Source organism: Monodelphis domestica, chromosome 2 (assembly GCF_027887165.1).
Source record: "Monodelphis domestica isolate mMonDom1 chromosome 2, mMonDom1.pri, whole genome shotgun sequence".
NCBI classification, from domain to species: Eukaryota; Metazoa; Chordata; class Mammalia; order Didelphimorphia; family Didelphidae; genus Monodelphis; species Monodelphis domestica.
Window position 1 is genome coordinate 25,514,023 of NC_077228.1, and position 22,699 is coordinate 25,536,721.

Below are 22,699 nucleotides of genomic sequence, written 5' to 3' on the forward strand. Positions count from 1 at the left end.
CTGACTGGAGTGCGGCGAAGAGCTTGCCAAATAGCCATCTCCAAAGAGCCTGGCTCCTGACCCAAGTCCTGGCCTCATTAGATCCAGGCATCTGGGGCTGGTTAGAGGCAGGCCTCGCTGCCAGAGCAACCACCACCCTTGCCCTGTGGCTTCGAACCTCGACTCCTGGACTTCAAGAATGACAGAGCTGGGGAGGACCAGGGAATGGACCTAGAACAGAGCCGGGGGAGGCCTTAGAACAGGGGATGCCGAGCTGAGAAGGGCCTCAGAACACTGAATGTTAGAGATGGGAAGAGCCTTAGAACAGGGGATGTCCAAGCTGAGAAGGGCCTTAGAACACTGTTACAGATGGGAAGAGCCTTAGAACAGGGGATGTCCAAGCTGAGAAGGGCCTCAGAACACTGAATGTTAGAGATGGGAAGAGCCTTAGAACAGGGGATGTCCAAGCTGAGAAGGGCCTTAGAACACTGAATGTTAGAGATGGCAAGAGCCTTAGAACAGGGGATGTCCAAGCTGAGAAGGGCCTTAGAACACTGTTACAGATGGGAAGAGCCTTAGAACAGGGGATGCCGAGCTGAGAAGGGCCTCAGAACACTGAATGTTAGAGATGGCAAGAGCCTTAGAACAGGGGATGTCCAAGCTGAGAAGGGCCTTAGAACACTGTTACAGATGGGAAGAGCCTTAGAACAGGGGATGCCGAGCTGAGAAGGGCCTCAGAACACTGAATGTTAGAGATGGGAAGAGCCTTAGAACAGGGGATGTCCAAGCTGAGAAGGGCCTTAGAACACTGAATGTTAGAGATGGCAAGAGCCTTAGAACAGGGGATGTCCAAGCTGAGAAGGGCCTTAGAACACTGTTACAGATGGGAAGAGCCTTAGAACAGGGGATGCCGAGCTGAGAAGGGCCTCAGAACACTGTTACAGCTGGGAAGAGCCTTAGAACAGGGAATGCCGAGCTGAGAAAGGCCTCAGAACACTGAATGTTAGAGATGGGAAGAGCCTTAGAACAGGGGATGTTCGAGCTGAAAAGGGCCTTAGAATACTGTTACAGATGGCAAGAGCCTTAGAACAGGGGATGTCCAAGCTGAGAAGGGCCTCAGAACACTGAATGTTAGAGATGGGAAGAGCCTTAGAACAGGGGATGTCCAAGCTGAGAAGGGCCTTAGAACACTGAATGTTAGAGATGGGAAGAGCCTTAGAACAGGGGATGTCCAAGCTGAGAAGGGCCTTAGAACACTGTTACAGATGGGAAGAACCTTAGAACAGAGATGAGTGGGAGCTTAGAATATAGAATGGAAAAGGGACCTTAGAATACAAAATGTCAGTGTTGGGAGGGGCCCAAAACATGGAACATTAGAGTCAAGAGGAAGTTTAGAACCTGGAACTTCAGAGCTGCAAGCGCACTAGAACATAGAATGTCAGGGTGTGACAGAGGTGGGGAACCTTGAAATTTAATATTAGAGGATATAATTTTATCCCCTTTGAACACAGACTATTAGAGCCAATCCACAACCTTTTCTCATGTGCCCACTGCAGTCAAACATGGTGCTAATACTGGGGACATCAAGGCCAAAATGAAACTACGGCTGCCATTTTGACCTCCTTTCAGGAGAAGCAACATTCATACATGGGAGGACAAACAAAACACATAGTAAACACAGGTCAATTTCCCAAGAGAAGTCAGGTGGGAGAGGGTGTCATGTGCAAAGGTGTGAAGGAAACAAGGGGGTGGTTAAGAGGTAGAAATGAGGAGGAGTCTGTACTTGTCACTGGCTTTGTGAAGAACTTTAAATGCCAACGAAGCTGTGGAAGAAATAACCCCAAGCTCAGAAGGAAAGCAACACTCTGGACAATAGAATCAGGCTCCAGAAAAATCCTAATAGGCCAGACTATAGACTTGGGTTCAAAGAATCAACTTCATGAACAACTTTAAGAATACAACAGGGGGGGCAGCTGGGGGGCAGCTGGGTTGCTCAGTGGATGGAATGCCAGGCCTAGAGATGGGAGGTTCTAGGTTCAAATCTGGACTCAGATACATCCTGGCTGTGTGACCCTGGGAAAGTCACTTAACCCCCCACTCTTCTGCCTTGGAACCAATACATGGTGTTGATTCTAAGACAGAAGGTGAGGGTTTAAAAAATAAATAAATAAAAATTTAAAAGAACAATACGATAGACATGGTTGGATAACACAGTTGTTCTGAACAAAAACTGAGGGTTTTAGTGGACCACAGTTTAATAAGAATCAGCCAGGCAAGATGGCGGCCAAGAACTCTAGTGCAGTCTTGGGCCACATGAAGAATTCCAGGAATAGGGAGGGGATCGTCCCACCGTACTCTGCCTTTATTAGACCTCATCGGGAGTCTTGCACTCAGTTCTGGGCTCCACAATTTAAGGCCCTCCATAAAGTAGAGAGAGGCCAGAGGAGGGCAACCAAAATGGTGACAGTCCATGTCATAAGAGGGATTGAACAAGAGAATACGGTGTGGGGAGGGGGGTGTCGAGGACGTGGGATTTTGTCCGAAGCATTTGTCCTGTGGAAAGGGGGCCGGTCCAGTTCTGCTTGGCTCCAGACAATAGAACCAGGAACGAGGGGGGAAGGCAGGGGAGGAAGAACAGTTACCCGGAGCCAGACTGAAGCTCCATATGGAGAAAGGTGGCCCCAAGGGGAATGGAATGACCTGGAAAGTAGTGGGCTCCCTCGTCCAGACGATGTTTGTAAGAGGGACAAAGGGGTCCTGCTGACGTGCAATGGGATCCCTTTTCATTCTGGGGAGGGGCTTCATGGCGTGTAATTGGAATCTGCACCCTAAAACTACAATTCCCAGCACCCCACTTCCCTTCTCCCCTTGCGGGCTGACGTGGAGAGGACATACATCCTGTGTAACCCCACCTCTGGCCCTCTTCCCGTGATGGGGTTCGGTGGCCGTGGCGTGAGGTGAGAGCTCACGTGGTCTCAATTTTGTTAGATAATTAGGGTTTTTTACTTCTATTTCCTTTTTACTCCTTCTACTTCCAGTGACTAATAAGAAACTTTCTAAAGTATAATTCTCGGAGTATCGGACATTGATTTAAATCCTACAATGACCAATAGCTCTGGAGTTGTCTTCCAGCTTAGGCTCCACCACGATCACACGGGGACTGGCTACCTCAGCAGCATGTCCAGCTCTTAGTCTCCCCCCAGTCCAAAGGGGAAGGGAGAAAGGTTAGGGAGTCAGTCAACAACCCTGTAGCAAGTACCTACTGTGTGCCATGCATGGTTCTAAGCACAGCAGAAAAACAAACGCATCCCCTGCCCTGAAAGAGCTTCCATTCTAACGGAGGAGAAAACATTCAGGATACCTGGAAGACATCCAGAGTAGACGGAAGGTCGTCGGAGAAGGGTTCAGGGAAGTCCTCCCCATCTGTTACCTTGAAGCAAAGGCCAAAGAGCTCCGAACCGCCCTGGGGAGCCAAGCCAAGGAGCCTGTTAATGCCAGGGAGCAGTGGACTCCCTCCCCTCGCTCCAGGGGGTGCCTGGGGAATTGGGGGGCTCAGGAGAGTTCAGAGCTTCCTTCTTTCCACAGCTCGGCCACTCTGCCCATCACCTTCAAGTGCCTGCTGGAAAACAACCACATCGACCGGCGCATCGCCCGCTTTGTGCTCCCCGTGGGTGCCACCATCAACATGGATGGGACGGCCCTCTACGAAGCCGTGGCAGCCATCTTCATCGCCCAAGTCAACAACTATGAGCTAGACTTTGGCCAGATCATCACCATCAGGTGCCAAGCCCCAGCCCTGAACCCGGGGAACGAGGGAGGGAGGGAGGGGGGAGGAAGGAGAGGGAGAGTCAAAGTCCCCTTCACTAGCCACTAGGGCAAACCATGGAACCACACAGTGTTGAGGTAGCAGGAACCTAGAACCTAGAACACAGAATGTTAGAGCCGGATAGGGCCTTAGAACATAAAACGCCAAAGCTGGAAAGGGCCTACGAAGAGAACATGTTAGAACATATAACTTAAGAGAGTTAAAACTAGATGAGGCTTTAGGCTAAGAATGTCAGAACTAGAAACTATCTAAAAGCAACGGAAAGAAACAGTAGAAAGCAGAGTGGTCGAGCTGGAAGGGACCTTGGAATAGAGATTGCAGGGGAGGGAAGGAAGCTTAGAATATGAGCCTTAGAACTGGGAAAGACCTCTGAACAGACAATACCAGAGCTGGGAGAGGCCTTAGAACAGCAAACATCAGAGCTGTTAGACCGCTTAGGACTGGCAATGTCAAAGCTAGGAGGGAGCTTAGAACAGGGAATTTCTGAGCTGAGAAAGGTTGTAGAACAGGAAATGTCAGAGCTGTTAGACAGTTTAGAACTGAGAATGTCAGAGCTAGGAACGGTTCTAGAACAGGGAATGTTAGAGCTGGGAAGGGTCTTAGAACAGGGAATGTCAACGCTGGGAAGGGTCCTAGAACAGGGAATATCAGAGCTAGGAAGGACCTTAGAACAGAGAGTGTCAGAGCTGGGAAGGGTCCTAGAATAGGAAATGTCAGAGCTGTTAGACAGTTTGGAACTGAGAATGTCAGATCTGGGAAGCATCCTAGAACAGGGAGTGTTAGAGCTGGGAAAGATCCTAGGACAGGGAATGTCAGAGCTGGGAAGGGCCTTAGAACAGAGAGTGTCAGAGCTGGGAAGGGTTCTAGAATAGGGAATGTCAAAGCTGGGAAGGGTCCTAGAACAGGGAATGTCAAAGCTGGGAAGGGCCTTAGAATAGAGAGTGTCAGAGCTGGGAAGGGTCCTAGAATAGGAAATGTCAGAGCTGTTAGACAGTTTAGAACTGAGAATGTCAGAACTAGGAAGCGTCCTAGAACAGGGAGTGTTGGAGCTAGGAAAGATCCTAGGACAGGGAATGTCAGAGCTGGGAAGGGCCTTAGAACAGAGAGTGTCAGAGCTGGGAAGGGTCCTAGAACAGGGAATATCAGAGCTAGGAAGGACCTTAGAACAGAGAGTGTCAGAGCTGGGAAGGGTCCTAGAATAGGAAATGTCAGAGCTGTTAGACAGTTTGGAACTGAGAATGTCAGATCTGGGAAGCATCCTAGAACAGGGAGTGTTAGAGCTGGGAAAGATCCTAGGACAGGGAATGTCAGAGCTGGGAAGGGCCTTAGAACAGAGAGTGTCAGAGCTGGGAAGGGTTCTAGAATAGGGAATGTCAAAGCTGGGAAGGGTCCTAGAACAGGGAATGTCAAAGCTGGGAAGGGCCTTAGAATAGAGAGTGTCAGAGCTGGGAAGGGTCCTAGAATAGGAAATGTCAGAGCTGTTAGACAGTTTAGAACTGAGAATGTCAGAACTAGGAAGCGTCCTAGAACAGGGAGTGTTAGAGCTGGGAAAGGTCCTTGAACAGGGAATGTCAGAGCTGGGAGGGGCCTTAGAACAGAGAGTGTCAGAGCTGGGAAGGGTCCTATAACAGGGAATGTCAGAGCTGTTAGACAGTTTAGGACTGAGAATGTCAGAGCTGGGAAGGGTTCTAGAATAGAGAGTGTCAGAGATGGAAAGGGTTCTAGAACAGGGAGTGTTAGAGCTGGGAGGGGCCTTAGTACCTATCCAGACCAACCTAATCATTCCACAGATCAAGAAGCCGAGACCTGAGAGGGGAAGGACTTCCCCAAGATCACACCAATGGTTAGTAGCAAAGGCCAAATTTGAGTTTGGGCCTCCTAGTTATGGGCACCTACCATGTGGCTTCTCTCCTCTCCAAGTCCTCTTGGCCGCTTGGGGCAGCAGAGACCTGGGGCCTGGTGTCAGCCCTGATGCTTCCCTAACTGAGACCCCAGGCAAGTCATTGAACCTCCCTGTGCTTCAGGTTCCAAGATCCCTGGCCTTGGAGTCAGGAAGGCTGGATCTAGTCCTACTTAGCCCATCACAGGATCCTAGATCCTGTCCTGGAAGGGGACCGAACTGCCCAGCTCCTGCAGACCTCTGATTTTACAGATGGGGAAACTGAGTCCCAGAGAGGTTAGGAGACTTGTCAGGTTGCCAGGGAGCATGTGACAGAAGCACTATTCGGCCCCACGTCCCCTGACTTCCTAGTCATTGTTCTCTCTCTTGAGCCTCAGGAGCAAAGATCCCAGGCAGGCAATGTCTCAGTCTCGGGTTCTGACACCTTAAGAGGGGGCCCTAATCTCGCCGATGCCTTTGTCCTAGAGCCCCAGGAAAGTGATCCGTAAACCTTGAGTCATTGTTGTTAGGATTCTTTTCTCATTCTTATGTCTTTTGATGGAGTTCCGAAGAAAATGGCGCTGAGCCAATGCTCTCTCCTGCTAGTGTTCTTCATATCCGGCGTCCTGGGGCGATCGCAGCGTGGCTCAAATGGAGCTCAATGACGCTATTGGGATGTAATTACAGCCATTGCATTATTATTATTGTCATCATCCAAGCCCCTTGGGTGACTTTCCTCGTGCTCCCCAGGGGAGTCTTGGCCTTTGGCCCAGAGGACCCCAGGGGGGGGGTGCCGCTGTGCCGACCGAGCCCCCAGCAGCCCTCTCTGAACCTCTCTTCCCTCTGCTCTCGGGGGGCCTGGAGCCCCGAGACTCCAAGATGGCGGGCCCTGAGGGTTGGACTCGCTGATGGGCCCTGGCCTTGTGTCCCCTCTCTCCCTCTTCCCTCTCCCGACTTTAGCATCACAGCCACAGCGGCCAGCATCGGGGCAGCCGGGATCCCACAGGCAGGGCTCGTCACTATGGTCATCGTGCTCACCTCCGTGGGGCTGCCCACCGATGACATCACCCTCATCATCGCTGTGGACTGGGCCCTGTGAGTCCCCCAGCCCCCTTGGGGGGGGGAGTCCCCGGGGACCCTTAGGGCCTCTGCCCTTTACGCTGCCCGTCTGTCCAGCTTCCTGCATGGGATCTTGCTGGGTTCTGGGACTATAAGAGCAAGTCTCTGCCGGACAGTCTGGCCCTCCCTTTGGAGGCTCCTTTTCATCGAGGAGGGTCCACAGGCCTTCCCAAGGGGATCCATGTCCAGCCTGCTTTAAACAGCACAGAGTTGGGCACGAGCACCGCGGTGGTCAGTGAACCATTGCCTGAGCCAGGCTTGTCCTGGAGGGCTCGAGCTCTCCTCCCTGCCCCTGGCACGTGCCGGTCCTATTCACTAGCTTGCCAAGCCACGCGAGCCCCGAGGCCCGAGGCACCGGAGAAGGACGGAGTTCCTTTGGGCTGCCAGGGCTCGGCCGGACGCCGCTGCCCACTGAAATCCCTGGCTCGCCTTCTAGGGATCGTTTCCGGACCATGATCAACGTCCTGGGGGACGCGCTGGCCGCAGGCATCATGGCGCACATCTGCCGGAAGGATTTTGCCCGAGACGTGGGCACAGAGGTAAAAGGCTCAGACCTCCTCCCTCCCATCCTCTGCCTGAACCCAGCCCTGCCATCCCCTCCGCTCCCCTCACGTCTGCCTCTCTAAATGCTAATGACTAGATGATATCAAAGCTTCCTTCCTTCTTATCCTGAAAAAACAATAGTTGAGGGGGCAGCGGGGTGGCTCGGTGGATGGAGAGCCAGGCCTAGAGATGGGAGGTCCTGGGTTCAAATCTGGCCCCAGACAGTTCCGAGCGGTGTGACCCTGGGCAAGTCACTTCACCCCCATTGCCTAGCCTTTAGACACCCAATACACAATACTGAGTCTAAGGCGGAAGGTAAGGGTTTAAAAAAATAGTTGTGGGGGCAGCTGGGTGGCAGAATGGATGGAGAGCCAGGCCTAGAGAAGGGTTCCAATCTGGCCTCAGCTATTTCCTCACTGTGGGACCCCGGGAAGTCCCTTACCCACCCCACATTGCTTGGCCCTTACTGCTCGTCTGCCTTGGAACCCACACACAGTATTGCTTCTAGGAGAGAAGGTGAGGATTTTGTAAACATCACTTTGCCGTGTAAGCTTAGACAAGCCGCTTTTCTTTGGGCCTCAGTTGACGTCTCTGTCAAATGGGAGCATTTTTGCCTACCGGCCCCCGAGGATTGCTCTGGGCCCAGAGGAGACAACAGATGAGAGCGTGATTCCAGAAGTTTAATGCTCTACCCAAGAGCGACGGGTAGGAATCGCTTTGTGCTAGCTTTAAGGAACATTTCCGGAGCTCCAGCTGGCCTTCGTGGATCGCCGCCTAATGGGAGGATTAGGAGAAACGAGGCTATGTTGGGCAGAGACGGCTCTCGAGGCCGTTTCAGTGGCGACCTTGTGGGGGGAGATGCTCGGTGGTCGGCCACCATCTCCTTCTCCAGCATTAGCTTTGTGGCGGAGCAGCAGCCAAGCCAGGCTTTCCAAGTGAGAGAATTCAAGGCTGAGCGGAGACAAGAGGAAGGGAAAGCTCTTACCCGCGGAGCTCCCCCCAAGGCCTGCGTTCTGGGTCGCCAGAATCCTTCAGGCTGAAGCTTGTCTCAGGTCTTGCAGAAGAAGCTCTTGCTCAGAGAGAGGGTTGGTCCAGGTGCCCCCTGAGGCCCCATCCCAGCTCTGGCCCGCTGGGATTCTGCCATGGAACCCGGGGCCACGCGAGAGGCCCCCTCTTACGTGATCCACTCCTCTAGCCTGTGGGCAGGCAGGTACCATTGTTCCCACTCGACAGATAAGGAAACTGAGGCCCAGAGAGTTCAGAAGTGGCTTGTCCAGGGTCCCCCAAGGCAGTAGAAGTAAACTAAGGCCTGGCGGCCCAGTTTCCGGCTCCCAGGGTGAGGGGGCTCTTTCTGTCCCTCTCTCAGCTCCTCAGAGATGGGAGTTCTTCCCAAAGGCAAGGTCTGGGAGCTGCCCGTCCTACCTGTGCCTGACCAAGAAGCGCCCTGCAGCCTTCTGACAAAGCCTCAGCAGAAATCCTGCCATGGTAGAGGAGGCTCACTGCCTCCCTCGGCCATCCATTCTGTGCTTCCTGACCCTGGGGCTTCCCCCTGCCCCAGGTTCTGCCCTGTGGATCTGAGCTGGTGTCGGACCCCACCAGAGCTCGCCGCAGCCCCATTCCTGTTCTATCCCTCCAGGGCCAGAAGCCACCACCGTGTGACCCCAAACCGGTCAGCCTGGAAGAGATCGTGGCGTCCCAGAGGAACGGCTGTGTGAAAAGCATGAGCGGGGCCCACGGGCCAGCCCTGGACACAGCCCTCCTCTCTCACCACGTGCCCGTGCAAGTGGAACAAGACGACGAGCCCGCTCCGTCCCTGCCGAGCACTGACCACTGCACCATCGAGATCAACGAGCTGGAGACCAACGTCTAGGCCCAAGCAGGGCTCCACGGCCTCTTCTCTGACACGGAGGATTCTGAGGACGGCCACAGCCCAGGCGGCCGACGATGGGGGCATCCCACGTCCCAGGAAAGCCCCTGCTCTCTCGACACCGGGAAGCAGCCTACCTTGGTCCTTCTCTCTGCCTCAGTTGGCTTGGAGGCATTTTGGTAAAGGAATGGCTGCCCAGCGCAGAGCTCTGCGATGCCTGAGTCCCAGACCCTGGCCCTAAGCCACTCTCTGCAGGAAGCTCCATCAGGGGCCTCCTGGTCACAGCCAAAGCAGCTCTCTGCCAGACTGAGGAGCTCCTCAGGGTCCAGAGGGGAGAAGCCGGGGAGGAGCCAGGGCCTTCGGTGCCAGAGCTGGGCCTCCAGGACCTTCTGCCTGGTGTGTTCCGTTCTGCCCAAGGGCGGGCATTCCATGGCTACTGCCTGAGAGACCTCTTCAGCTCTGCACACGCTAGACTGACTGGGGTTCCTGGACCAGGAGACCTCTGGAGGGGGGCCTCCAGCAGCCCCTCCAGTTCTCCTGACATCCCCAGGAGGTCTCGTGGCTCCTGAGCCCGTGGCACCCTGGGCTTAAAGGAGCACGCAGGGATGGGCGTTGGCTTTGGGAGAAGGAAAAGGACAAAATCATTCCTGTTTCTCGTGGGAGCGTGTTTATGATAAACCTGAAGCTTGGGGCACACGTCTGGATGTTTGATCCTGAAGGGAAGACAGGGGTTGGGAGGGCGGAGAGTGATGGTGGACCAAGAAGGGGAAGGGCAAGAGGAATGCTCATTGGCAGCAGCCTGGAGAGAGGGAGTCAATGAACGCACTGGGAGCTAGGCGCTGTGCTAGGGAAGGATGGGAGCTGGGGACAACCTGAACTAGCTGCAGAGCCCATCATTCAATTTTCAGCACAAGCATTTACGCCTGGGAAATCAGCAGAATCTAGACATCGGAGCTTGATTTTCTTTAGACTTGAGGAAATGATAGAAAGAATTTTTTAAATTTTATTTGATTTTATTTTCAGCTCTGAATTCTCTTCTCCCCATCTCCCTCTGCCCCCATGAGAAAGCAAGAAAAACAAAACTTTTATTTAAATAAGCGTTTATGAAGCACCTACTGGGTGCCAAGTAATGTGCTGACCATGTACGTTACAAACATTGTCTTATTTGATCCTCACAACAGCCCTAGAAGGGAAGTTCTGTTATTATCCCTCTTTTACAATTGGGGAAACTGAGACATAAAGAGATTTAAGCACTGAGCATCATATAACTGATAAGTGGCTAAGGCTGAATTTGAACACAGGTTTTCCTGACCCAGTGCTCTATCTTCTGCATCACCCAGCTGCCTCTCAAAGCCCTTTATGGATTTGTTTAGACAAGCAAAACAAATTCACTCAATAGCTGTGTCTAGGGGGAAAAATTGTCTTGATCTATCATTTCTCTGTTTGGAGGTTGATAGCACATGAGAAAAGTGTTAATATTACAGATTAAACTTTCAAATGTGTTGTGTGTTTTTGGAAAGCTGGTTGTTAAACATTTCCCAGTATACCCCTGGTCTGTCTCCATAAGACACAGGAAATTTAGGTCCTAATACTGTAGCTGTAGCTTCCCCATGGAAGGTCTGGTCAATGCCTACTCCATACCTTTGTAAAAAATGGAGACTTGAACCCAGGACTCCAGGCCCCAGAAGTCCTTGCTCACTTCCCAGAATGCTTTGTGATCACACTGAATTCTCACCTGGGTGAGTTCACAAATTATTATTTAAAGGAGTTCTCCACCTACTGAGGTTTCTTCCTGTTTCCGCTGGCAAGCAGACGCATTTCATGATGTAGGTGAGGTTGAATGGGCCTCTCGGCCCACCTAGACACATGCTTTTCTTACTTGTATTTTCTTAAGCTCTTAAGCTTTAATAAACCTCATAAAAATATAATACTTCTAGCAGAGAGAAACTAATTTCTACCTGCCTCAGTTTCCCTGAAATTTTAATCTTAACAGTTGAATTTTAACTATTACACCTTGCTCACAGGACCTCCTCCTTCTCCGTCTTGGTGTGAGGGCTTCCCCTGGCCTTGAGTGCCCTGGGCTGAGCAAAGTTCATGGTCCTTAAGAAATATTTCAGGACCTGACTCCTGCTGGCAAATCCAGGATTACAGGAAAGAGCCCTTGGCATCCATCCACTCATACATGAAAGGAATCCCTACTCTACTAGACCTGACAAGGAGTGGTCAGCATCTGCTCAAAGACCTCCAAGGAGGGAGAACCTATGGCCTCTTGAGAGTGCCCGTTCCACTTGGGGTCAGCTCTCGTTGCTGGGAAGGTTTCCCTGACCCCAAGTCCCCAGGGGCCTCTATTCGTCTTCCCTGTCCCCCATTTCTCCAGGTTCTGCCCTCTGGGGACAAGAAGAACAAGTCTGAGCCGTCCTCCACATGACAGCCCTTTAAATAACTCGAGGACAACTCTCATTCCCCCCGAGTCTTCTCCAAGCTAAATATCCCATTTCCTCCAACTCAAACTCACATGAAACAACCTCAGGGCACTCCGCCATGTTGCTTGCCTTCTCTGGACTCTTTCCATCTTATTGACGCCCTTTGTAAACCACAGAGTCCAGAACTGAACCCAACACTCCATGTGGGAGGGCACTGAAACTATCCCCTTCCTCTTCCAGGAAGGTCTGCCCCATCTTGGCCCAGATTTTTGATAGCCTTTTGAAAAGTATATTTTCCTTAAGATCATAGATACCGAACTGAAAGGGTCCTTAGACATCATCTCATCGAATCCTCTGATTTTACAGAGAAAGAAACTGAGGCATAGAGAGGATAAGGGTGAGGGGAACTCCCACTGCTCACCCAGGTTATCTGCAGTCCAACTAAAATGTCCACATTCAGAAGTTCTGTGTGGAACATGCTGGGTCAATTCATAATACTTCCCAGGATGGACCCTAGTGAATGACTCAGAATATGACCAATAGCAGAGTTGCTTGTTGAGCACGCCTCAGACTTGCCCTAATGGAATCTCGGGAGGCCCTCCCATGTTGGTTGAGATCAGCCAATGCGCGTTGATCCTTAGGCTGCTGTGATTTCTTCAGGGTGGGCTCTCTCTGCCCTGACACAGATCACAGCATCTCCGGGGCTCATTTAAAGGCCTTCGAGGAAGACAACAAATAAAAACTCCAGCCCTCCTTAGCCAGCCTGGGCTGATCATCTCCAAACTCAGCTGGGCTGGTCCTCGACAACAGAAATTGTCTATCGCTGGGCATCCCATGGCGGGAGGACCTGCCCAAAGAATCCCTCTGGACAATCCAGGGTCACCCCCACACCACGATGAGCTGTCAACTCTTTGTCAGGTTTGTAAGTGCCCCCCAAAGGGCACGACCAAGTATTTGGAACCTCCACCCATCCCTGGTGCCCATCCGAAGGGCACTGGCTATACGCCCCACACAAATGCAGCTTGTGTGAGGTCCACGGTCCTGGGACACTCCCCATAGATCTGGGGGCAGCCGAAAGGGATGCTGGCTCTGGGCGGTGGCCTCATTCGGGCTTTGGCACTTGACCCAGGGATACAACTCACTTCATTCAAGAGAGGAAATCAGAGCGGCCCCTGGCTAGTGTCTGCTCACATCTGCTCATAAGACCCGAGGCTCTTCCTTGTCTAAGTGTGTTTGTCTGCGTGCTGGATAAGAGCCTGCTGGGATGGTGGTAATGATGAAGTGGAGACAATGGGCCAGTCTGTTCCAGCCTAAAGATGTCCTATAAGTCTGGGTCCTTAATGAGGATCGCACCCCTCAACAGAGCAGAAGACCTCTGTGATGGGGGAGGAGGCAGGCAATAAGGAAAGTGGGGGCCAATGGCATCCTGAGCACCAAAAGGAGATTAGGGTTCTATTGACTGAACCACCTGCCCCCCAATCCATCTAGATACAACCATGCTTACTTCCCCAGGGTAGGCCAGGAGGGTGACTGCCTGTTGGGCCAGGAGGACTGTTCCCATCACTCGCCAGGCTCGGTCCAAGGGAGCCTCCTTCTCTCCCAAGCGCCCTCTCAAGGGCGGCCAAGCGTGGTTACCTTAAGCCTCAGAATCAATTGGCATTTGGGTGTTCCGCTGTTTTCTTGGGTGAGAGCCCCAAGCTGAGCCCCAAGGATAATCTGGAAGAGTTCTGCCCAGCTGGGTCATTCTCATCCCCTTTGTTGCCCAGGTCTTAGTGGGTCCTGACTACGAGGCCAAGGCCCTGGGCTCCCAGGGTGGTGAGTGCTGGAATTGGAGGGGGGAATGACTTTGGAGACCATTCACCCAAGCCCCTCAGGGATGGAGGACTAGAGCCTAGAGAGGTATGACAAAATAGCAAAGTCAGGAAAATGTCAGTTCAAATCTGGTCCGAGGTCCAAAGCAGCTGTGGGACCTTGACTCCCTCTTGGCCTCAGGATCTTCTTCAGTAAAACAGTAAACCTGCTTCACAGGGCTCCGGGGCATCTTGTAGTAGAAAGCAATTCTGGAATTTGGGGCCATGGGTTCAAATCCTTCCTCTGTTATATATTATCTGTGTGACTTAGGGTGAATCCCCTAATCTCTCTGCATCTCTGCTTCCTCATAAGTAAGAGGACTGGACTAGACGACCTCTAAGGTCTCCTCCTTATGTTTATGTCTATGATGCTAAGTGAAAAGCTTTGCAAACCACAAAGTGATATATAAGGATTAACAATTCTAGGCCACAAAGCAAGTAAATGGAAGAACCAGGATTCTAACTCAGTTCTCTACCCCAGAACTAGTGTATCAGGCTGACTCGTGGTGATTCTAGAACCCTGGAGGCTATGAAACCTCATTTCTCCCCAGTGACGTTACTTTGGGGCTCTCTTTCCATCTCTGGCCCAAGTTCAGATCCTAGTTAGAAGGAAGCCTTCTACTCCAACCCATTCATTTTACAGAAAAGGAAACTGAGTCCCAGAGAGGTTCAATTCACTCCCTTCTCTTCTTAGTCTATTGATCATGGAATAAAACATAACTCTCAGGTGTATGCAGACCCCATATCTCTTCAGGAACAAATTATCCCCCAATGACTCTTTCTACTTCCCATTCAATGACTTCCTAGGCCAGGACTGCTTGTTCCTGCTGAGATGTGCCAGCCTGGGTAATTACTACCTTCCTCCTAAGTGAATTTCTCATGTTGTCACCACCATTATGGCTTTTGTTCTAACCTTTTACCTTCCATTTTAGAATCAATACTGTGTATTGGTTCTAAGGCAGAAGAACAATAAAGGCAGGCAATGGGGGCGAAGTGACAGGCCCAGAATTATACAACTAGAAAGTGCCTGAGGTCAGATTTGAACACGGGACCTCTCATCTCTTGGCCTGGCTCTCCATCCACTGAAGCACCTAGCTGCCCCCTCATCGTGTTTCTAATAAGAATGTCCCAATTCTGCTAAGGACTCATCCTTGGCTGAGGCTACCCTCTTCCATAGGGAAACCATCCAATCGCCCTGGTCATGAAAGTTGTCCTCACATGATCTGGAGGGAGGCCACATCCTAAGTCTCCAGCCAGTGTCCCTTGAAGATGGACAGTGCCATGATGGCTATATAGGAGGACTGGCCATGGTGCCAGGGACCCATCGTGCTACAACAAAAGGCATCAGCTCCTGGGAGATCTCCTCTGGAGGCTGGAGCCTCAGGGTAGAGTGGCCTCTAGGCCCATGGTCCCAGGAACACCACCACATCTGGAGCTCTCAGACACACAGGGAAGGGCCAAAGACAAAGACTCAGCCAGTTGACGTCAGAAATTGGGCCCTGGCTCACCCATCCTAGCAGGCTGACCCCATGGACACCAGAGAGGCGAGCCTGGCTCCCCCGGCCGGCTGCCAACTGGGCATACCAGAGGCCATCTGAAGATCCCAACCTACTGAGCAGAGGCCTTCCTGCACCTGAGAGCTTAGCCTGGTGACTCTTCTCTGCCACGGCCACTCACTCCCAGCAGCAGGCACCGGGGTGCAGCTCCTTTCCATCTCCCCCCAGTTCTGTGACAGACCCCATCTTTATGGTCTACTGGAGCAAGCACAAGTCACAGTGGAAGAAGGTGCCCTTTGCTGTTCATGGATGGAAGGAGACTCAAAGTCTGGGCAGCCTCCCAGGCACCCCTTTCAAAGCAGAAGTTCTCACAGGAGATTCCTCACTCAGCACAAGCCCGGGGACCCCAGTTCAGCTGCCCCAGGCTGTGATCCATGGAAGCCTAGAGTGGGGAGACAAGGGCTCCCCATGGAGATGCAGAATGTCCCCCCCAGGGTCCAGAGGAAAGAGGCAGGCCCTCCAGCTGGTGACAGCCTCCAGATGCCCCTCTTGGGGTGATGCTGGGCCCCAGAATGTGACGAAGCCTCTTCAGGGAGCTCCATCCTTACTCCAAAGGGCACCAGACTCACTGTGCACACAGAAAAACCAGAGGCAGCTCCGAAGGATGGAGAGTGAGCTGGGACCAGAAATGCATCGGGTAAAGGGAGCGGCTACCGGACCGCTGGGGCTGGTGAGCCGCTGCGTCCAAGGCTACTGAGAGGCTCTGGCACAAAAGCCCGTCCGGCAACGCAGCAGGCCCGCTCCTCCTGGGTACTTTGGTGTCCGAGGCCACGAAGTCTCTCTTTTTCTTCTTTCAGACGCACCGCCGTCCAGCCGGCACCTTTCCTTAGGAAGCCGATTGATCCAACAATGGCGCGGCACCTTTTTAGATTGAGCTCAATGTCGTTAGCCTGCCAAGATCGTTTTGGATCATGATCTTGTCGTGGAATGCATGGCTGTGAGTGTTGGCAAAAGGAACCTGAGCACCGCGGAATGGATCTTCTCAGGTGGGGTGACTTCTGAGAGCCCCTTGAGCAGCCGGAGCACACATCAGTCCATACTAAAGACATCAGTTCAGTCAAATACTGACGCCGAAGCGTAATGCCGTAATGACGTTGGCCACCTATGGGGACGCCGGGTCGCATTGGAGAAAACTCTGACTGGGGAGAGAGTAAAGGCAGAAGGAGAAGTGGATGGCAGACAGAGAGGCGCGTGGAAGTAACGCGCATGAACCTGAACAGACTTTGAGAGATCAAGGAGGATGGACGGGCCACGAGATCGTGTCGGAGAGCTGGACATGACTAAACTACCCAACAGCATCAGCCTTTTCATCCAAATCTTTGATTAAACAAACAATTATCAAATAGCCCAGATCTTGGGCTCTCCAGGAATGGCCTCCTTCCAAGATGGCACCCATCTATTCTGTGGCTCTAACCATCCCCACCAAACTGGCGTCCTTCTAACCGAATTAGTGTTTGGCCCCCATCTTTCCAGCTTTTTCATCAGGGCGACAGGAGAGCTTTTAGCAAATGGTTTCTAAAATGTGTAGTTCTAACATCCCACTGTGGCTACAGGAGTCGGGGTGGGGGAAGAGGAAGTCGGGTTCATCAGCTGATGGAAGACACTGAAGAGCAAGTGACATACCACCGGTTCTCAGCCTAGGGGGCAGCTGGGTATCTCAGTGGATGGAGAGCCAGGCCTAGAGACGGGAGGTCCTGGGTTCAAATATGGCCTCAGACACTTCCCAGCTGGGTGACCCTGGGCAAGTCACTTGACCCCCATGGCCTAGCCCTGACCACTCTTCTGCCTTGGAGCCAATATATAATATTGATTCCAAGACAAAAGGTAAGGGTAAAAATACATACGAATGTCCAAAGATACCTAGAAAGAGATGGAGCTGGAGGGGGAAAGGCTGCTGGCTCTCCGAGGAACATAAAGGACTGAACACCTTCCGAGAGGTGATTTTGGTGCTGGGTAAGCACACAGACATCAAGGTGAATGTGAGATTGCCCAGAACCTGGTGGGGTGGCTTCCCTCTGACCAAGAACCCTTTGCACAGATTCTGTGAGATCATCTGCTCCTTGACAGCGGGGTGGTCATGGGTCACAGCTTCTTCATTTGCCAAAGGAGAGGGCTGGGCGAGGTGGCCTCCAGGGTCCCCTCCTGAGGTCATCTCTTTGAGCATGACATTCTAGGACACTGTGAATCCATCCCAGGGAGTTGGGCTCCTGAGCAATGGGGGAGGGGGTGGCACTTCTGTCTCCCCCCACATCAGTGCCCAAGGGTGGGCAGAATAGCCCTGACCCTCCCTCTGGACTCCTGGCTGCTACTATTTCCATGGTTGAAAATCCCATTGGCTTTTTGGGCTTCCATACCTCACTATTAACTCATCCTGGGCTTGTATTCAATCAAGAATCCAAAGAGCAGGGGGTGATTCAGAGGAAAGAACCTAGAAATAAAAGGTCCTGGGTTCAAATCTGGCCTCAGATACTTCCTAGCTGTGTGATCCTGGGCAAGTCACTTAACCTCCGTTACCTGGCCCTTACTGCTCTTCTGCCTTGGAGCCAATGCACAGAATTGATTCTAAGAGGAGAGATAAGGGTTTAAAAGAGTCCAAAGAGCCTTCTTCTCACACACTCTCTGCTCTCTAGCCCCTTCTCCCAACCCTGTTTCTCCCCAAACCTGGAGTCTCTGAAAGCCACTTGAAGGCACCTGACATTCCATCTTTTCTTGCTGGTCTCAGTCTAGTCAGTTCATAAACATTTATTAAGCACCTACTGTGTGCCAGGCACTTTGCTAAGCCTCCAGCCTTCCAATCACAGAGTAGCCCAAACTGAGAAAGAAAAAAAATCCGCACACAAGCAGGCACCCAGGGCCAGAAGGGAAGGAATATGCTTTTTATATTATTTTTTTCTTTAACAAGGCAAAAAAATGATTTTTTTCTTTCTTTAAAAAACAGAACAAAACATGAAGAAATCCACCACCAACCCCGACAGAAATGAACAATACTTTCCAAAGGGTGGGGGATGACCACCTGGGGGTGGGATCTCAGCCTGCCTGTTTCCCCCAGATATCCAGATCAGCCCCCGCCCCACAGACGAGGCCGCCATTCACTTCAAGCCTAACCGTTACTCCCTCCCCCAATGGAGGACAAGATGCCTTCAGCCAACCAGGTTTTCTTGGTGGGCCGGAGCCCTCTGCGGCCCCTGAAAATGGCCCTGCGTCTCGGAGAGAAGCCTGGCTTCGGAGTGGGCAAACTGAGCAAAGCCCGTCTCGGACGAGTCAGGGGGCCTCGCCGGGCCAGCGGGCCCTCCATCCTCTGAAACGTCGAGGTCGAGGCACACTTCGGAGAGAGGGGAGGTCAGCGAAAGGAGGAGGACGAGGGGACCCTCGAGGAGAGGGAGGAGGAAGGGCAGGAACCGTCCCAGGAGGCCCCTGCTCACGGGGAGGGCAAGGAACAAAAGCCAGCTTTTGTGGAGTGCGAGGCAACACATGTGGAGGGCCTGGGCCTCTTCCACGGAGGTCAGGCTAGAGACGGAAGGGAGGGGCTGCTGGGCTCTCCTCACCATGCAGCCAGGCCGAACCTGTGTCAGGTGGGCTGGGGCATGCTGACATGTGACTATACATGTGATTGCAGGGGTGGCGGGGCTGGAGCAGGATGGAGTTTGGCTGTGTAAGTGGGGGGGAGAGACAGAGAGATGGGGGGGGCGAGAAAGAGAGAGAGAGAGAGAGACAGAGACAGAGAGACAGAGACAGAGAGAGACAGAGAGAGAGAGGGAGGGAGGGGAGACAGAGACAAAAGAGTGAGAGAGACACAGAGAGACACAAAGAGAGAGAGACAGAGAGATGGAGAGAGAGACAGAGAGACAGAGAGACAGAGAGAGAGAGAGAGAGAGAGAGAGAGAGAGAGAGAGAGAGAGAGAGGGAGGAAGGGAGGGAGGGAGAGAGGGAGAGAGGGAGAGAGAGAGAGAGAGAGGGAGGGAGGGAGGGGAGACAGAGACAAAAGAGTGAGAGAGACACAGAGAGACACAAAGAGAGAGAGACAGAGAGATGGAGAGAGAGACAGAGACAGAGAGACAGAGAGAGAGAGAGAGAGAGAGAGAGAGAGACAGAGAGAGAGAGAGACAGAGAGAGAGACAGAGAGACAGAGAGGGAGAGAGACACAGAGAGAGAGAGAGACAGAGACAGAGACAGAGACAGAGAGACAGAGACAGAGAGAGACAGAGAGAGAGAGGGAGGGAGGGGAGACAGAGACAAAAGAGTGAGAGAGACACAGAGAGACACAAAGAGAGAGAGACAGAGAGATGGAGAGAGAGACAGAGAGACAGAGAGAGAGAGAGAGAGAGAGAGAGAGAGAGAGAGAGAGAGAGAGAGAGAGAGAGAGAAAGAGACAGAGAGACAGAGAGGGAGAGAGACACAGAGAGAGAGAGAGACAGAGACAGAGACAGAGACAGAGAGACAGAGACAGAGAGAGACAGAGAGAGAGAGGGAGGGAGGGGAGACAGAGACAAAAGAGTGAGAGAGACACAGAGAGACACAAAGAGAGAGAGACAGAGAGATGGAGAGAGAGACAGAGAGACAGAGAGACAGAGAGAGAGAGAGAGAGAGAGAGAGAGAGAGAGAGAGAGAGAGAGAGAGAAAGAGACAGAGAGACAGAGAGGGAGAGAGACACAGAGAGAGAGAGAGAGAGAGACAGAGACAGAGACAGAGAGACAGAGAGACAGAGAGGGAGAGAGAGAGACAGAGAGAGAGAGAGAGACAGAGACAGAGACAGAGACAGAGAGACAGAGAGACAGAGAGGGAGAGAGAGAGAGACAGAGAGAGAGACCAAGACACAGAGAGGGAGAGAGAGAGAGAGAGAGAGAGAGAGAGAGAGAGAGAGAGAGACAGAGACAGAGACAGAGACAGAGACAGAGACAGAGACAGAGACAGAGACAGAGACAGAGACAGAGACAGAGGACAGAGACAGAGACAGAGAGGCAGAGGAAAGACAGAGAGGGGAGGGGGCTATGTGTCCTTGTGTGTGTGTGTGTGAGAGACTATGTTGGTGGGTAGTTTCTGCAGGGCTGTGACTGGCATGTCTGGGTCGGGGAAGCTCAGAGGCAAACACAGAGAGAGGCGTCACTTTCCATCCGCTGTCCTGTGGAGACACAAGCAGAGTCCAAGGTGAGTCCTTTGCCGGGTTGACTGGGCTCCCTAGAGGAATCCGTGACTTTATCAGTACAGCCCCGCCCCAGGCCCCTCCATTATCTCCTTTCTTGGACTTCAGAGACTTTCCGGAAGGGCTGCTCTCATCCAAACTGTGCCCCTTCCCCCTCCGCAGGTAACCTCCTCTCCAGCTGGCCCTCAAACAAATAACATACATTCCACTCAAAGACTCATCGGATTCTCTTGGCTTGACCTCTGGAGAACAGAGTCACCTCCAGAAGAGGAGGGACGTAGAGGAAGACTCTACGGAGGCAAAACTAGGGTAGGAGACTGAGGCTTTGTCCCAGGGTCACAAAATTAAGAGGTTGCCAAGGCAGCCTTTGGCAGCTTGAAAGCACCTGAGCTCAGCACCATGTTAGCAAGAATGCTTGGTAAAAGGAATCTCCTCATGTCATCTGGATGGCCAGGTCTGGTCCCACTGGACAATCCCAAGTATATCCAAGTTATAGTAACCCACACATGCCACAGAACTTACACTATCATAATCTGCCCGCCCCCCTCCACCACGTGGTCACACTCAGCCACAAACAAACCCACAAAGAATCCATTGTGTCTAGGGTCTCCTCCCCACACTCATCTTCCACATGAACAAGCTGGATGCCACAAGCCTTGGACAGCCCCCAGCCCCCAGCCCATTGCTCCAGAGCAGGAAAAAGCTAGAGACAGCCAGAGCTGGGGATGAGGAGTGCAGGTGAGAGTTCGAGAGGAATTTCTGGGCAGGGAGGCACGTCAGAGAAGCTGGTACCCAAAGATGCTGAGGAGTGTCCTGCTGCAGCCCAAGGGGTTGAGGGGCCTTGAGAGAGGCTCTAAGTTCTGGGCCAAACATCTCAAGGCTGGCACCTGCAGGCAGGGTTGCCCTCACCCAGGCAAGTCATATCCCTGCCCCACCACCTCACCCCCACCCACCCCTACCTGGGCCAGGCCAGCTCACATGGCTATCTCATTTCCTCTTCATCTTCTTCCTCCTCCTCCTCGCCTTCTTCCTCTTCCTCCTCCTCCTCTTCCTCCTCTTCCGGGCGCCCATGTTTCTTGGACCCCTCACCAAGCTCAAAGTTGCCCTCAATGTCCAGCACCTGCAGGTTCATCAGCCTCTTGAAGGTGCTCTCCTTCACGGCACCCACTGCCAGTTTGTTAAACCTGCACAGACAGATAGGAGGAGCCTCCATTAGGATCAATGCAAAGCCCTGAGAGCAGAATGGCAGATGAAAAGGAAAGCTGCCTGGGGAGTCAGGGAGACTCCCTGGGTCAAGACCTGCTCTAAGACCTGCCTGGCCAAGGCACTTAGAAGACAGTCAGTAGCTCAGTGGATAGAGCACTGGGCTTGGAGTCAGGAAGACCGGAATTCAAATCCAGCCTCAGACACTTACTAGTGGTATGACCCTGAGCAAGTCACTGAACCTCTGCCTGCCTCCGTTTCCTCAACTGGGAAATTAAAATAATAACAGCATCCCAGGTTATTGTGAAGATCAAATGAGAAAATAATTGTAAAGTGCTTAACACAGTACCTAATACACAGTAATTGTCAATAAGTGGTTATTCTCCCTTCTCTTCCCCTTTCCTACTCAACTTCTGAAGGAAGGAAGGAAGGAAGGAAGGAAGGAAGGAAGGAAGGAAGGAAGGAAGGAAGGAAGGAAGGAAGGAAGGAAGGAAGGAAGGAAGGAAGGGAAGGAAGGAAGGAAGGAAGGAAGGAAGGAAGGAAGGAAGGAAGGAAGGAAGGAAGGAAGGAAAGGAAGGAAGGAAGGAAGGAAGGAAGGAAGGAAGGAAGGAAGGAAGGAAGGAAGGAAGGAAGGAAGGAAGGAAGGAAGGAAGGAAGGAAGGAAGGAGGAAGGAAGGAAGGAAGGAAGGAAGGAAGGAGGAAGGAAGGAAGGAAAGGAAGGAAGGAAGGAAGGAAGGAAGGAAGGAAGGAAGGAAGGAAGGAAGGAAGGAAGGAAGGAAGGAAGGAAGGAAGGAAAGGAAGGAAAGGAAGGAAGGAAGGAAGGAAGGAAGGAAGGAAGGAAGGAAGGAAAGGAAGAAGGAAGGAAGGAAGGAAGGAAGGAAGGAAGGAAGGAAGGAAGGAAGGAAGGAAGGAAGGAAGGAAGGAAGGAAAGGAAGGGAAGGGAAGGAGGGAAGGGAGAGGAAGGAAGGAAGGAAGGAAGGAAGGAAGGAAGGAAGGAAGGAAGGAAGGAGGAAGGAAGGAAGGAAGGAAGGAAGGAAGGAAGGAAGGAAGGAAGGAAGGGAAGGAAGGGAAGGAAGAAGTTTAAGTGAGTTTTAAAAAATCTATTTCACAGGTCTACGTTGAGAGACTTGGCTTGACAGAAGTATATCTGATAATCATCTGGGGGTTCAAGTGGACCACAAGTGCAACATGAGTATCATAAAGTAGCCCCTAAAAATCTAATGCAACCTTAGGCTACATTAAGGAAGAGTCATGGTGCCTAAAATTGATAAGAAAGTCCTACTCCAGGAGCCATATTTTAGGAAAGATGACTGA

At 52.2% G+C, this 22,699-nt stretch overlaps 2 protein-coding genes across 4 annotated transcripts in view; one reads left to right on the forward strand and one right to left on the reverse strand.

The window, feature by feature from the left end:
- Positions 1-11,118, forward strand: part of SLC1A7 (solute carrier family 1 member 7) — a 94,586-nt gene extending 83,468 nt beyond the window's left edge. The window contains exons 8-11 of the mRNA XM_007480159.3: positions 3,565-3,759; positions 6,645-6,779; positions 7,240-7,342; positions 8,983-11,118. Of these exons, the coding sequence (XP_007480221.1) occupies positions 3,565-3,759; positions 6,645-6,779; positions 7,240-7,342; positions 8,983-9,216 (667 nt within the window). The 3' untranslated portion in view covers positions 9,217-11,118. The remainder of the gene's footprint in view (positions 1-3,564; positions 3,760-6,644; positions 6,780-7,239; positions 7,343-8,982) is intronic.
- A 6,785-nt stretch (positions 11,119-17,903) lies between these two features.
- The window catches only part of PODN (podocan), a 68,070-nt gene continuing 63,274 nt past the window's right edge, over positions 17,904-22,699 (reverse strand). For 2 of the 3 annotated variants that reach the window (XM_007480161.3, XM_007480160.3), the window contains exons 10-11: positions 21,142-21,366; positions 17,904-20,161 (exon numbers count right to left, since the gene is read on the reverse strand). In XM_007480161.3, the coding sequence (XP_007480223.1) occupies positions 21,165-21,366 (202 nt within the window). In that variant the 3' untranslated portion in view covers positions 17,904-20,161; positions 21,142-21,164. The remainder of the gene's footprint in view (positions 20,162-21,141; positions 21,367-22,699) is intronic. The other variant, XM_007480162.3, reaches the window with a different exon arrangement.